General features: G+C 39.6%; 1 protein-coding gene across 4 annotated transcripts in view; it reads left to right on the forward strand.

Annotated features, from left to right (window-relative positions):
* PREPL (prolyl endopeptidase like) overlaps positions 1 to 16,011 on the forward strand; it is a 42,773-nt gene that overhangs the window by 2,295 nt on the left and 24,467 nt on the right. For all 4 annotated transcript variants that reach the window (XM_066378365.1, XM_066378363.1, XM_066378366.1 and 1 more), the window contains one exon: positions 15,073 to 15,195. In XM_066378365.1, coding sequence (XP_066234462.1) covers positions 15,121 to 15,195 — 75 coding nt within the window. In that variant the 5' untranslated portion in view covers positions 15,073 to 15,120. The remainder of the gene's footprint in view (positions 1 to 15,072; positions 15,196 to 16,011) is intronic.

A 16,011-nucleotide genomic window follows, 5' to 3' on the forward strand; every position in this document is an offset into this window, starting at 1 on the left:
TATTATATTGTTTTATGAACATCAGATAGTAAACTTCAGTAAAGGCTATTTACTTGTGAGTTACTGCTTTGTAAAATAAGAAAAGGACTTGCATTTTTGACCAATTGAAGGTCCTTGAGGAAGATGCCTTCAGACTAGTACTTTGGCCAGACACTAGACTGCAGTCGTGACCTCAACCTTGAGAACTCAGTTGCCCTTATATGTAGAGTAGCCACCACACATCCCAGTTTGCCTGAGACAGTCTCAGTCTACACCTATTGTCCCTCTATAATTATTATAGTGTCCCCTTACTTCTAAAAAGTGTCCTGGTTAGGATGGTTAGAATTATGTTCCTCTTACTTGTTTGAGATTAAGCTGTTTATTTATGCTGCTACCTCTTTGGCATACCTCCCCTACCCTATACTTGTTATGGTCCTAAGCTTCCTTAAATAACATTTTGGGGTGATATTCTTGCAATATTTAGCGTATTTTCATTTCTGGTTTTGTTTTGTTGCATACTGATTTTTCCTCCTCCTCTGTTTTGATTTCCTAATTGTTTTATTGTAGTAAATATGTATAATATAAAATATGCCATTTAAAGCATTTTTAAGTGGAATTCAATGTTATTAATTACATTCACAATGTGTACAGCCATCACCACTATCTATTTCCAAAACCCTGTCGTCACCTAAAAACATATACCCAGTAAGCAATATCCTACCTTTTTTGAGCCCCTGGTAACCTTTAATCAACTTGGTCTTCATGAATTTGCCTATTCTAGTTAAATGGAATCATAATATTTACTCTTTTGTGTTTCACTTTACATAATGATTTCAAGATTCATCTATGTTGTAGCATGTAGCTGAACTTGATTCTTTTTTATGGCTGGATAATATTCCAATATATGTATATAACACATTTGTTTTTCTATTTATCTGTTCACGGACACTTGAGTGGCTTCTCATTTTAAAACAATTTTTTAAATATTTTACTCAGTTTATCTGGTGTTTAATTTTTGCTCTTAGCTCACACTCCCCCCCTCCCCCCCCCAACACAGAGACAGAGAAAGAGTCAGAGAGAGGGATAGATAGGGACAGACAGGAAGGGAGAGAGATTAGAAGCATCAATCATCAGTTTGTTGTGGCACTGTAGTTCATTGATCACTTTCTCATACGTGCCTTGACTGTGGGGCTACAACAGACCGAGTAACCCCTTGCTAAAGCCAGACCTTGAGTCCAAGCTGGTGAGCTTTGCTCAAACCATGTGAGCCCACGTTCAAGCTGGCCACCTCGGGGTCTCGAACCTGGGTCCTCCACATCCCAGTCCGACACACTACCCATGCGCCACCGCTTGGCCAGGCAGCTCACACTTATGTGTTGCATGTTTTGTGTCTGTGTTGTGTTGTTTTCTGCTTTGAATTTTGTGTGTGTGTGTGTGTGTGTGTGTGTGTGTGTGTGTGTGAGAGAGAGAGAGAGAGAGACGGACAGCTAGGAAGGAAGAGAGATAAGAAGCATCGATTCTTCATTGCAGCACCTTAGTTGTTTACTGATTGCTTTCTCACATGTGCCTGGACCGTGGAGTGGGCTCCAGCAGAGCAAGTGACCCCTTGCTCAAGCCAGTGACCTTGGGCTTCAAGCCAGCAACGTTTGGGCTCAAGCCAGCGACCATGGGGTCATGTCTATGAATCCATACTAAAGCCAGCAACCCCACACTCAAGCTGGTGAGCCTGTGCTCAAGCCAATGACCTCAGGGTTTCAAACCTGTGTCCTCTGCGTCTCACTCCAACACTCTATCCGTTGCGCCACCACCTGGTCAAGCTGCTTTTCATTTTTTATGTTGGTCCCTAGACTTTCTTTTTTTGTGTGAGATTGAGAGAGGTACAGAGAGGAAGGGAGAGAGATGAGAAGCTACAATTCTTTGTTGATTGCTTTCTCATATGTGCCTTGACCCAGGTGGGGCTACAGCAAACCAAGTGACCCCTTGCTCAAGCCAGTGACCTTGGACTCAAGCTGGTGAGCTTTGCTCAAACCAGATGAGCCCACGCTCAAGCTGGCGATCTCAGGGTTTCAAACCTGGGTCCTTGACATCCCAGTTCGACGCTCTATCCACTGCGCCACTGCCTGGTCAGGCTCAAATTATTATTATTTTTTTTTTTTTGTATTTTTCTGAAGCTGGAAACGGGGAGAGACAGTCAGACAGACTCTCGCATGCGCCCGACCGGGATCCACCCAGCACGCCCACCAGGGGGCGACGCTCTGCCCACCAGGGGGCGATGCTCTGCCGCAACCAGAGCCACTCTAGCGCCTGGGGCAGAGGCCAAGGAGCCATCCCCAGCGCCCGGGCCATCTTTGCTCCAATGGAGCCTGGGCTGCGGGAGGGGAAGAGAGAGACAGAGAGGAAGGGGGGGGGGTGGAGAAGCAGATGGGCACTTCTCCTGTGTGCCCTGACCGGGAATCGAACCCGGGACTTCTGCATGCCAGGCTGATGCTCTACCACTGAGCCAACCGGCCAGGGCCAAATTATTTTTTTTATAGCATCTTAGTTTAGCACTTTGATTCTTTCTTTACTTATTCAGGAGTTCTTTATAACTTCCTTTTATTTCATTTTTACCTTTTGTGTGTGCACACACGGGCAACTTTATTCTACTTTACAAAAATAAGTTTTACCTGTTGGACACATTTTAAACTTTATCATTTTATTTTGCATGTGTTTAGAACATTTTGTCATCTTGTGCTTTTATCTTAAGTCTTAATTTATAAATAGTAAGCAAGGATTCCCATCAGAGTGACAGCTGTGAGATTAGCTCACACCCTATGCAGGAAGTTGACTATTATTTTCTCTCCGTCTGTCCCTTGAAGCAACTTTTTAATTCTGTCATAGATAACTATCACCTAGAAACTTTATCCTGGCTCAGTAACTCCAAGAAAACGGGCCCTTTTAGTAATTCTTTTTGCCTAGTAAAGTGGTCCTGCTTTCATGTGTCATATGTCAACTGTTCCTTCTATAAAAAATTATAAGAGCTAAAAGCTATGGTCTCTGTCCTTCATGGTCACTGGGAAGCTGTGAAGAGATCTGTAGATAACAATGTACATTTCTAGTTCCAACTTTGTCCACTCTATGGGTACAATAAAGTAGAAAAAGTAAATAGTTCCTGTAGACAAATTAAAATATATTTGCTTAAAGTACCGACTTGTTTATATAATAAGGTAACTAAAAAACAAGAGAAGACAACACATACAGGGGGTCCTTAGGTTACAACAACAGTCTTGATATATGACATTTCAAGTTTATGACACTCACTCCCATAAAAACTTTTAAAAAATTGAGACGTGAATGTTTCAGCTGACGCTGTTAGCGTCGTACTTAGGGACTATGGGGACGACCTATATAGTTTGGTTGCACGCAGCAGAATACACAGTATTCTTTTTCTGTGGCTTAGTTGAGTTTTTTATGTTCTAGATTATTATTTTACAACTGTGTTAGGATAGGTAAGTGACTTAGGCTAGGGTGTGTTTCGATTTACACCCAAATTTGGGTTATGTCACTGTCATAGGGACAGAACTGTGGCATAATAACCCAAGGACCTCCTGTATAATAGATGCCAAAAAGCAAGATATCTAACCATGACTGGTGTCCTTAGTAGGGGAAGGAGGCTCAACTTAGTGTTCTTTAAAAGTCCTTAAATGCTAACTTCATAATTCTATACCTCTGCCTTATTACCTTAGAAATAAACTATCACCTGTATGTTTGGACTCTTTAGTACTGACTTCTGCAGTCTGTCTGTATTATCGGAAATCCTGAGGGCTTTTTTAAAAATGCACATTTCTGGATCTCACCCCACATCTGCTAGATATATGGCTGAGAGCTAGGAATCTAGTTTTTTGTTGTTGAAGGGGGGTTGGTTTTGTTTTTAACTTCCTTGGGTAATTTTGAAATTCCCAGCGTGCCATGAACAGTGGACCCACATTTAGGTACTAGAAACACCTGGCGATCAAATGATCAAGTTTTGCTGACCTAAACCTAATTGAATCCATTCATTCTGAAGTTCTCATTGGCAAGCACCTTAGATTTCCATTTTACACTTGCCAGATGGCAAGAGGAACTCATCCCTTTACTCATACGCCAGCAAGTAATATCCAAATACTGTTGAAACCAGATACCACATTTATCTGCCACATCATCCCCCTCTGTTCTGCTTACAAAAATAATTTCTAAAATCTTTGCTCATGGTAATTCGAATGAGATACAGTGGGAAAACCAAATAAGTAAATGAAAGAGAAAGGACTAAGTACTGTGGTGAAACGTTGGCCTGTTCGCTGTTTTACAATATTGCTGATCAGTTCCTATAGTAGTCACTCTAAGGTAGAGTGGAAAATCAATATCTGCTTCACTGGCACTACCGACCTGTGACTGTAGGAATCACTGGTTCTAACAGTTCCAAACATTGTCAAGAAAGGAGGAGACATTTTTAAAAGAAAATTTAGGGAAAGGCAGGAAAAAATATTGTAGTCTCACAATTATTTTTAATAATAGCTCATTTCTCCACATCCCATTTACTCATTAATCTGCTGGAGTATGGCTCCCTCCCTCCATTAAAACTTCTGTCAGTATCACCAAAGAGATAACATTATTTCTACCCAGGAGACACTTCCTTTCCCTCTTCTTACAGGCACTCTCAGCAGATCTGACACACTCGAACCATTTCCTCCTTAAACTATTCTTCTCTTTTGGCCTCTTTTGACTCCACATTTTCCTCCCTTATGAGCATATCCTCAGTCTTCTTTTCTTTCTTTCATATGACCTCTAAATTTTGGAGTTTCTCAGGGCTTAGTCCTGGCCCTATTTTTATTTCCTAAACCATTTTATCTATTCCAGTGGGTTTAAGTACCATGGCAGTTATTTTCATCTCAGACTCCCCTTCAAGCTGCACATCATAGACATCTCTCTGACTTCTCAAACTATCCACAGTTGAACTTCAACTCTTCCCACCCCGACTCCTCTTTATCTCATTGCTCTAAACTCAGTTGTTCAAACTGGAACACAAGAAAACATTTTTATTCTTTTTTTTTTTTCTTTTTTTTTTTTTTTTTTTTTTCTGAAGCTGGAAACAGGGAGAGACAGTCAGACAGACTCCCGCATGCGCCCGACCGGGATCCACCCAGCACGCCCACCAGGGGCGACGCTCTGCCCACCAGGGGGCAATGCTCTGCCCATCCTGGGCATCGCCATATTGCTACCAGAGCCACTCTAGCGCCTGGGGCAGAGGCCATGGAGCCATCCCCAGTGCCCGGGCCATCTTTGCTCCAATGGAGCCTTGGCTGCGGGAGGGGAAGAGAGAGACAGAGAGGAAAGCGCGGCGGAGGGGTGGAGAAGCAAATGGGCGCTTCTCCCATGTGCCCTGGCCGGGAATCGGACCCGGATTCTCCTCCGCATGCTAGGCCGACGCTCTACCGCTGAGCCAACCGGCCAGGGCCTTTTATTCTTCTTGTTCCTTTATCTTGCTACCACATCCATTAACACTGTATCCCAAACTAGCTTCATGATTTTTACCGTATCTCTATAGCACCTAGGCTATTAATTTAATTATTTTAGTTTAATGAACTTGTCTTATCCAAAGGACTAATATTCAGTAAATCATCAGTCTGATGTGTTGGTTATATTCTTTCTAATAAAGTGCATATATTCAAATTATGTATACTATCATGTCTGACACCAGAAGCGCTGCATCAGCCTCCAAAATATATTGAATCTGTCCATATTTCTCTATCTGTGCCATCATCAATCAGTCATCTTTCACCTGGACCACTGGTAAAGCCACCTAACCAGGTGCTTTGCTTGCCCTCCTCTTCCCTCTCCTTTCCCTTATTTTTTTGCCTGAGGTTATCCAGTTATCCCAGCACCATCTATTGAAAAGACCTTTAACCATTGAACTGCCGTACCACCCTTGTTGAAAGTCTATTAACCATAAATGTAAGGGTTTATTTCTTGACACTCACATCTATCCTATTGGTCTGTATGTTTGTCCTTAATCCAGTACCACACTCTTTTGATTACTATAGCTATGTATTAAGTTTTGAAATCAGAAAGTGTGTGAGCTCTTTCTTTACAAATGAAAATACTAAAGCCACAGAACCAAGATAATTATATATGTGTGTGTCTGTCTGTCTGTGTCTGTAGAGACACACACACACACACACACACACACACACGAATCAGAATTAGACCTCTGGTAACTTGACTCATGTTACCCTTCTTTTATTAATACCTTTTGTTATAAATGATTACAAATAAATACCAAGTCAGAAGGTATACCATAACAAATACCCACGTGCCCACTACTAATTGTAACTTTTTTCTTCAGTAAAAAGATACATTCGAAGACTATTGTGTACTTCCTCATCACATTTCATACTTTACCTCCCTAGTGCAAATCACCCTTAATCTCTTTTTATGTGTGTTTTTATGTAAATTGCACATGTATTTGTATCTGCAGATGATACATAGTATTTCATGTTTTGAAACTTTATATAAATAAAATACTGTTGTATAACTTGCTTGTTTATTCAATATTATGATTTGAGATTCTACATGTTATCTCTGGTTCATTTATTATAACTTCTGTGTAGTTTGTATGCTATACCACAGAAAAAGACCAGGTGTGCAAAGCACAATCTTGTATATACTTATCTGTATATGCTAGTCTTTCTCTAGAAACTTTGTCTAGAATTAGAATCCCTGATTGTATTTGCATCCTAATGTTTCTTTTCAAAGTAATTTCTAATTTAATGGAAGTATCTTAAACTAGGAAGGAATATGTGAAAAAAATCTATTTTAAGATTTTATTCATTGATTTTTAGAGAAGAAGGGGAGAGAAGGATCAACTAGTCAGTGCTTCTTCACCTTAGTTGTTCATTGATTGCTTCTCATATGTGCCTTGACTGGGGGTCTCCAATCAAGCTAGCAACCTTTGGGCTCAAGCCAGCAACCATGAGATCATGTCTGTGATCCCACACTTGAGCTGATGACCTTGGGGTTTTGAACCAGGGGCCTCAGCGTCCCAGGTCGATGCTCTATCCGCTGTGGCACCACTTGTCAGGTTGAAAATTCGATCTTTATATCTTGAATAACACTTGATATTATCAGGCCTTTTCCTTTTCGCCCTTTTGGTGGATAAATATATGTCGTTTTTTTAATTCTCATTGCCCTGACTAATAAAGAGGTTGAAAATCATTTCTTATGTTTATCGACCCGATGGTGGTGTCTTATTGAATTGCTTATTCATGTTCTTTAACCATTTTTCCTAATGAGTTTGTCTTTTTCTTGGTGATTCATAGAGTTTTTTACATGTCCTTTTTCTTTTATGTGTTTTTTACTTTGATTACGATGTCTTTTGTTAGATAAGTTTTTAAATCTTTGTTTCATGTTTGTGTTTCATTCAACTCAGCAATTATTTGTTGAACACTTACTTTGCACTGGTCTAGCTGGTAGGTATAGAGCATTGAGCAAAGGAAGCCAAAACCCCTACTTTCATGGAGCTTACCATTTCTGTTGGCAAGAGAGCAAAATAAAGAAATGGATGAGGAAAATACAAAGTAGGTCAGAGGCAATGGGTACAATGAAAAATCTCATAATACAGGGAAGGAATGAATAGGTCATGTTGAGATAGGGAGGATTGTTATTCTAATGGGTGGTCCAGGAAAGCCTACTTGAGGAGGTAACATTTGAGCAATTGCTTCAAGTACATCAAAGAAGCCAGCGTGGCTCAAAGTAACTGGCCTGGAATGAGTGTCGTAGTATATGAGGTCAGCATAGTAAGGAGACAAGATCTTTTAGGACTTTGTAGGCCGCTATAAGGATTTTTGCTTTTCTTTTCCCATCTTGAGTAAGATGGGAAAACCATTGGAGGGGTTTTGAATGAAGGCGTTATGTGATCTGACTTTAGGCTCTATTCATTGAAAATGTACTGTGGAAAGCAGAGGCACAAGCTCAGAGAACATTTAGTCTCTTGCAGTAATCTAAAGGAGAAATGATGCTGATACCAATATAGTACCAGTGCAAGTGGAAGAAGTGGTCAGATTTTAGCTATATCTTGAATGTAGAATTGACAAGATTTGCAGATTACTTGATTGTGGCAAGAGAGAAATACACTGCTCACAAAAATTAGGGGATCAGGGAATGTGCAGATACTCCACTACTTTCAGCCTTTTGCATAGTGCATTTTCACCAATGAAATAAAAGTTGGTTTTACATCTCATTTGCATAATCAAACAACTTTCTTTGACTTGTTGTTTGCTTTCCTGATGTTCTTGTTTAATAAAAAATATCAAATGCTTCTTTTTTTTATCACTTTGCATTCATTTTGAAATACCTCTAATTTTTGTGAGCATTATACAAATAACTTGTTAAAGCTTTTAAACCTAAGCAGCTGGAAGGACAGAGCTACCATTTATGAAGATAGGAACAATTGCCTGAAGAACAAATTTTGGGAGGGAGAGGATACATGAGGAGATGGAAAGTTCAGTTTTGGATATTTTTTGACATACCAGACATCCAAGTAGAAATATTGAGTAGTCAGTTGGATATACAAATTCATCTTATCCAGGATAAAGGGTTGGGCTAAAGATATAAATTTGGGAGTCCTTAGCATATAAATAGTATTTAAGGTCATGTGTCTAGATGAGATCACCAGAGAATTAGTGCTGACTATGTTCAGGGCATGCCAATGTTAACAAGCCAGAGTTGAGTAGGAACCAGCTACAGAGATGAAGAAAGTGAAATAATAGGAGCAAACAATGAGAATGAGGGGTCCTGAAAGCCCAGTAAAGAAAAGTGTTAAGAAAAGGAAGTGATTGGCTATGCCTTGAGCAGATAGCTCAAGTAGTGTTAATACCCAGAATTAATATTTGTACTTTTTGCATTGCAGTGGTCATCAGTGATTGACCAGCAATCAGTAGAATGAGAAGGGCAGAAATCTTACTGGACTCCAGAGAAAGGGGGGGGGGAGAGGAATTGGAGTAGGGAGCAAAAGAAACAATTACTTTCTTTCATTTAACAATCACTTTTGAATAGCAAAATAAACATCAAATACAATTATGAATACAACAAAGATTCTTGAAAAGTGTTTCACAAATGCTAAATAAGATGTGAGCTAAGCCCTGGTCGATTGCTCAGTGGTAGAGCATCAGCCAGGCGTGTGGAAGTTTCGGGTTCAATTCCTGGTTAGGGCACACAGAAGAAATGACCATCTGCTTCTCCCCCACCCCCAGTTCTCTCTTCCCCTCCTGCAGCAGCCATGGCTTGAAGGGTTTGAGCAAAGTTGGCCCTGGGCCATGAGGATGGCTCTATGGCTTCACCTCAGGTATTAAAATAGCTCAGTTGCTGAGCAACGGAGCAGCAGCCCAGACTGGGAAAGCATCTCCCGGTAGGAGGCTTGCCAAGTGGCTCCCAGTCAGGGTGCATGTGAGAGTCTGTCTCTGCCTCCCCACCTCTCACTTAAAAAAAAAAAAAAGAGAGAGATGTGTGCTAATAGAAATACACTTTGGTTGTATTAATTACAGATTTACTGTAGTATATACAGACCATTTATCAAGTCAAGGAAGTTGCTGTCTGTTCCTAATTTAAGGTTTTATTATTTTTTAAGTGTTATTCTTTTTCCCTCTGTTAATTGAATGAAACAGTCCTAACATTTATCTCCTTTATTTGTGTTAGATCACCATATTTCCCCATGTATAAGACACAGTTTCCCCCGAAAAATTTGGGGTCTAAAAACTGGGTGCATCTTATACAGTGATTATAGATTTTTTTACTTGCATTTCCCGCTTTTTCGTGCTTGTTTTTATGCTCATTGTTAAAGACAGTGATTTGTCACCAAACACAGATGAGGACAAGCTAATTGGATGGGAGTTTTGACAGTGATGAGTTGTATGAATTTTATGATGAATAAAACGAGTTCAATAACCTTATGTAATACATTTTTTTTCAAATTTCGGGGCCCAAAATTAAGGTGCATCTTTTATACATGGTATCGTTTTATACATAGGGAAATAGGGTACATTGATACATTTTTCTAATGTTGAACCATCCTTTCACTCTTAAGATAAATCCTTCTTGGTCATATAGAGTTTTATTATTGCTGTTATGGGGGGGGTTGTGCTTTTAAAAAATACATTGATTTATTTTATTTCAGGTTTTTTAAATCTACATTTTACAATAAAATTGATTTTTAATTGTCATTGTCCAGTTTTAGTATCAAGGTTATATTAGTCTGATAAAATTAGTTGAGTAGTTTTAAGTCGTAGGCACTTTTTCTTAAATAGTTGACATGAGATTATCTGTTCTTTGAAGATTCAAGAAAGTTACCTTTTAAAGGATCTGGGTTTGGTGTCTCTTAAGAAGTGTACATTTAATTACCAGTTCAATTTCTTTGATAGTTATTAGCTCTTCAGTTGTACAGCTCTTCAATTTTTTTAGTATTGGTAATTAATTTATTTTCTGAAAAATTACCCATTTTATATGTTTTCAAATGTACTAGCATAAAGAACTTTATTGTGGTTTTTAAAAATCTTTATATGCCTAATCATGCCATATTTTCATTCCTAATCTTCATGTCTTCTCTTTTTTTTTTGTATTTTTCTGAAGCTGGAAACGGGGAGAGACAGACTCCCACATGCGCCCGACCGGGATCCGCCCTGCACGCCCACCAGGGGCAACGCTTTGCCCACCAGGGGGCGATGCTCTGCCCCTCCGGGGGGTCGCTCTGCCGCGACCAGAGCCACTCTAGCGCCTGGGGCAAAGGCCAAGGAGCCATCCCCAGCGCCCGGGCCATCTTTGCTCCAATGGAGCCTTGGCTGCGGGAGGGGAAGAGAGAGACAGAGAGGAAGGAGGGGGGGGATGGAGAAGCAAATGGGCGCTTCTCCTATGTGCCCTGGCCGGGAATCGAACCCGGGTCCCCCGCACGCCAGGCCGACGCTCTACCACTGAGCCAACTGGCCAGGGCTCTTCATGTCTTCTTTAAATTAGCTTTGCTATACATGTCTTTTTTAGTACATTTTTTTCAAAGAACCAACTTTATATTTTGTTGGTCTAGTCTTCTGTCAATTTCATTGAAACAAATTAATTTCCTTCTACTTCCTTTAGGTTTACTTTTCTTAAATTGAAATATTTTATATCAGGAAACACATATGCTTGACCATTTTGGTTAGAGACATAACTGCTTGTTCTCTCCATTGTTAAAAAGACATTCCCTTTGCAAATGCCAAGTATGGTAATACTTTGGTACTATGTAAATATTGTATTACCCAGTATAATTTCACCTAACGAGTTTAACAACCACTAATGATCTTTCATCGATTATTTCACTTGGACATGCTCATGATTTTCTAGTTCTGTTATTCATTCTATACTTATTAGCTGGTATTACTCCATAAAAAAACAGATTTTTGGTTGTATCCTCTTTTTTTTTTTTTTTTTTTTTTTCATTTTTCTGAAGCTGGAAACAGGGAGAGACAGTCAGACAGACTCCCACATGCGCCCGACCGGGATCCACCCGGCACGCCCACCAGGGGCGACGCTCTGCCCACCAGGGGGCGATGCTTTGCCCATCCTGGGCGTCGCCATGTTGCGACCAGAGCCACTCTAGCGCCTGGGGCAGAGGCCACAGAGCCATCCCCAGCGCCCGGGCCATCTTTGCTCCGATGGAGCCTTGGCTGCGGGAGGGGAAGAGAGAGACAGAGAGGAAAGCGCGGCGGAGGGGTGGAGAAGCAAATGGGCGCTTCTCCTGTGTGCCCTGGCCGGGAATCGAACCCGGGTCCTCCGCACGCTAGGCCGACGCTCTACCGCTGAGCCAACCGGCCAGGTGTATCCTCTTTTTTTTATTTTAGTTTACTTGGGGAGCTTGGTTTCAAGTTACTGTGAATTTCTTTCAGTGTATTATAATCAAGTACAGTCATTATTCCTTTTTAGTCATTATTCCTTTTGATGCTCAAAGTGTCGCAAATATAGGTAGTAGGAACCCCTTCAAACGGGCCCTTGTGCCGTTTTGACAAGTATCCATTAATCTTTGAGCATTTTCTTGCTTTCGGGTAGATGATGTCCTAAAACTAGTTTTTAGTCTCCCTGCCCCAGACTTGGAATTAGCCATTTATTAATGGTACTATCTTGATTAAAAACAGTCTAATATCTTTTTACAGTGCCGTTTTTCTATCTTTAAACATTTTGTCATACTGACATTTACATATTCTATCCTTATGTGTAAGTTTTCATTGCTAAGATAGGTTTGTGGTGGGTCACCTGAAGGGTGGGAAGGAGTACTTTTTTTCCTACTAATGGAGTGACACTGTACATGTAACCTTCTTAAAATTTTAAGTTAAGCTATCCTCACCTCACCTCCATTAGGCAGTGTATGCCCTTGAAACTAATAGACTACTAATAGACTACTAATGTATTAAGATACTTGGCTAGATGGATAGGTTTGCTGCATGCCCTAATGATAATGCTAACCAACACGAATGAAAGCCTAAAAAACACAGTGGGTATTGCTGGGACAGAAGTAAATTCAAAAATAAGTTGGAGCCTGACCTGTGTTGGCACAGTGGATAAAGCATCGACCTGGAAATGCTGAGGTCGCCTGTTCGAAACCCTGGGCTCGCCTGGTCAAGGCACATATGGGAGTTGATGCTTCCAGCTCCTCCCCCCTTCTCTCTCTCTGTCTCTCCTCTCTCTCTCTCTCTCTGTCTCTCCCTCTCCTTTCTAAAATAAATATAAAAAAACCAAGTTGGAGTTTATGAATATTATATAAATCCCCGGGTGTAATTATTTTTTAGGAATTACGTACTGGGCTTTTGAAAGCTACTTTCCCTTTGTTAGGCAGTTAAAAATCCTGTTGCTTTCAGGGTTGTTTTCGTTCAGATAAACTGAGTTTTTTTTTATTTTGACATAGAAAAAAGAATGTAAAATAAGTTTCAGTAAGAGAGCAAGTATTGGCCCTGGCCGGTTGGCTCAGCGGTAGAGCATCGGCCTAGCGTGCGGAGGACCCGGGTTCGATTCCCGGCCAGGGCACAACGGGAGAAGCGCCCATTTGCTTCTCCACCCCTCCGCCACGCTTTCCTCTCTGTCTCTCTCTTCCCCTCCCGCAGCCAAGGCTCCATTGGAGCAAAGATGGCCCGGGCGCTGGGGATGGCTCTGTGGCCTCTGCCTCAGGCGCTAGAGTGGCTCTGGTCGCAACATGGCGACGCCCAGGATGGGCAGAGCATCGCCCCCTGGTGGGTAGAGCGTCGCCCCTGGTGGGCGTGCCAGGTGGATCCCGGTCGGGCGCATGCGGGAGTCTGTCTGACTGTCTCTCCCTGTTTCCAGCTTGAGAAAAATGAAAAAAAAAAAAAAGAGAGAGAGAGCAAGTATTAGGCCAAACTCTGTTGCCCGTAGCCCTGCGTTGGTCGTGGCTCTCAGTAAGAACAGGTGTTTAAAAGTGGCAGAGCCGGGCTCTCTGACTGAAAATGTGCTGGGAGCCGCAAGGGAGAAGAAACAAGTACTCTTCACAGTTATCCTGACTACTTCAAAAGTTCTCGTGGGAATTCTAGGAGAGATAAGCATTTATCTGGAAATGAAAAAGCAGATCCTGCTGCTGTTATAGTTTCAGGATGGAGTTACAGCGATTTCCTGATTTGTATTTTAGGCGATAGTAGGAAATTATTGGTACAGATATTTTGCCTCACTACTTTAAATATCAATTCTAAGTTTTGTAGCAATGCTAAAAAAGGAAGGAAGAAAGGAAGATGGGAAGTAGGGAAGGAAGGAAAGAGAAAGAAAGAAAAATAAAAACATATGAGCTGCCAGAATTTGGATTTGAAGTAATTTTTCATTTTAATTATATGATTGAAGTAAATTTAGACTACCATAACAACCATTGTTACTAATTTGAATCTAATCCAAATCATAATGCATCTCAAGAATTCTAAAGGAAAAACTTTGTGGAAATGATTGTTTTTACATTTGATTTTAGTTATGTGTTTAATTTTAGATTGTAAACGCTTTGTGATATAAACTTTATTTTTAGCCTATATTCTCTACAGTGTTGGTAAAGTACCATGGACACACTTGTGCGATAAATATTTACCAGCTGTTGGAGGTCCTTACCAAAGGCTTAATGCCCCTCTGGCACAAGTCACTGTACAGTTGTCGTCTTTGGCAGAAAGTCGAGATTGAAAATCTTGTCTAGAATATTTTGCTTAAACAAGGCAAACCTGTGGAGTGTTGAATTATTGAACCCTTTTTTTTTATCTGACAACTAAAGTTTTATTTTGTATAAATTTTAATCATTTATAAGGTATTTATATGCTAAACAGATGTCAACTAAAGCTCTTAGCTTATGCAGTAGCCCCAATAAGATGGGCACATGATCTCTATTCATGTTCATTAATTTTCCATTATTTTTCTTTGTTTCTCCTTCTATATGGTGAACATATTATTTTTTCCTTAACCTCAAAGAGAAGCTTTGTTTTATAAAGCATTTATATATCTTTTAATCTGATAAATAGTCCTATTTGGGGGACTCCTCATCCCCTCGAGAGAAGAAAATTGTGGCTAATGAAGATAAAAAAGTAGAACAAATTTCTTACTATAACTCTTGCTGTGTATAAAGAGTGAACATTTGTTAATGAAAATGATGTTGTCTTCTCTCATTGACATTTCCCTCCTTTTTAGGAGGTATTTTAGTGCTTTATAAAACTTGGTAGACTATTTTTTGTAACTCTCTTTCTGGATAATTAATATGTAAATATTCATAGGATTTCCTTTGGTGCTTAATTTTCTGTAAACCTTTTTTATAGTATATATATATTTAGCATTCTCCAGTGCTTCTTGATAATTCTGCATCTTAAGTATCCACCTCATTTTCTTTGTTTACATTTTGTAAATGAAAAAGAGATTACTTCTTGAGCTTGAGAAAACACATTTAGGATCTGTGAAATGCATACTATTTCATAGGTATAAACCTAATGTTGTAGTACCTGCATGAGAAAGATAGAATAATTATCTTTTAAAAGCAAAGATTATTTTCCCCTAGTTTGAAATATGATCATGCCAATAAAACTTTTCCAGGATTCTTTGCCTATTAAACAAGAAAACGAAAAATTCCTTTCAGAGAAAATGGATGCATTTGAAAAAGTGAGAACAAAATTAGAAACACAACCACAAGAAGAATACGAAATCATCAATGCAGAGGTAGGATATTTATGAATTTTTGTTAAATCTGATATTACCAGTCCAGGTGTAAATGAACGAACTTGTGATTTATAGATATAAGTGCCACATCAAAATTAGACAGCTTTTGGCCCTTAAAATATGCTTTAATGTAAATAACAAAGAATAAGCATAGTGTGATCCTTAAATTATAAAGATCAAAACCAAGATGAATTTCCAAGCATATTTTGTTAATTCTGATTTTTGGAAACAACCAGTTCTGTTCTGAATTTTTAAAAATAACTCCAAGAGTACGTTCAAATGAAACTAAGTCATGTTTCTTTACAATTTGAAAAGTATTTGTGCTATCTACACTTCAAAAATTTTATTTATTCAGAGAGAAAGGGAGAGAAAGAGAAACATCAGTGTGTTGTGCCACTCATTCATGCATTCATTGGTTGATTCTTGTATGTGCCCTGACCAGGGATGGAACCTACAACCTTGTCATAGTGGGACAACGCTCAAACCAACTGAGCTACTTGGCCAGGACCTACACTTTTTTAAAAAGAAATTTATACCACAAACACTTGCACAGATGTAAACACACCAGTATATTCACAAATGGCTTCAAATCTAAAAAAATAAAAAGAAACTCATTTTTATTAGTATAATATCATAAAAGCCTTAATATTTGTTTTAATTACTTTATAGTTACCACAATCACAAATATTCAGTTGAAACAAATTAAACATGCCTGTTGAAAAATTTTTAATAAGATTAGAAAACAGAACCACAGCTTATAAATGAAAATCACAGACATGTAGAATGGAAATAGCTATAGGTTAAGAATAACAAATT

This window comes from Saccopteryx leptura, chromosome 3 (assembly GCF_036850995.1).
Source record: "Saccopteryx leptura isolate mSacLep1 chromosome 3, mSacLep1_pri_phased_curated, whole genome shotgun sequence".
Lineage (NCBI taxonomy): Eukaryota > Metazoa > Chordata > Mammalia > Chiroptera > Emballonuridae > Saccopteryx > Saccopteryx leptura.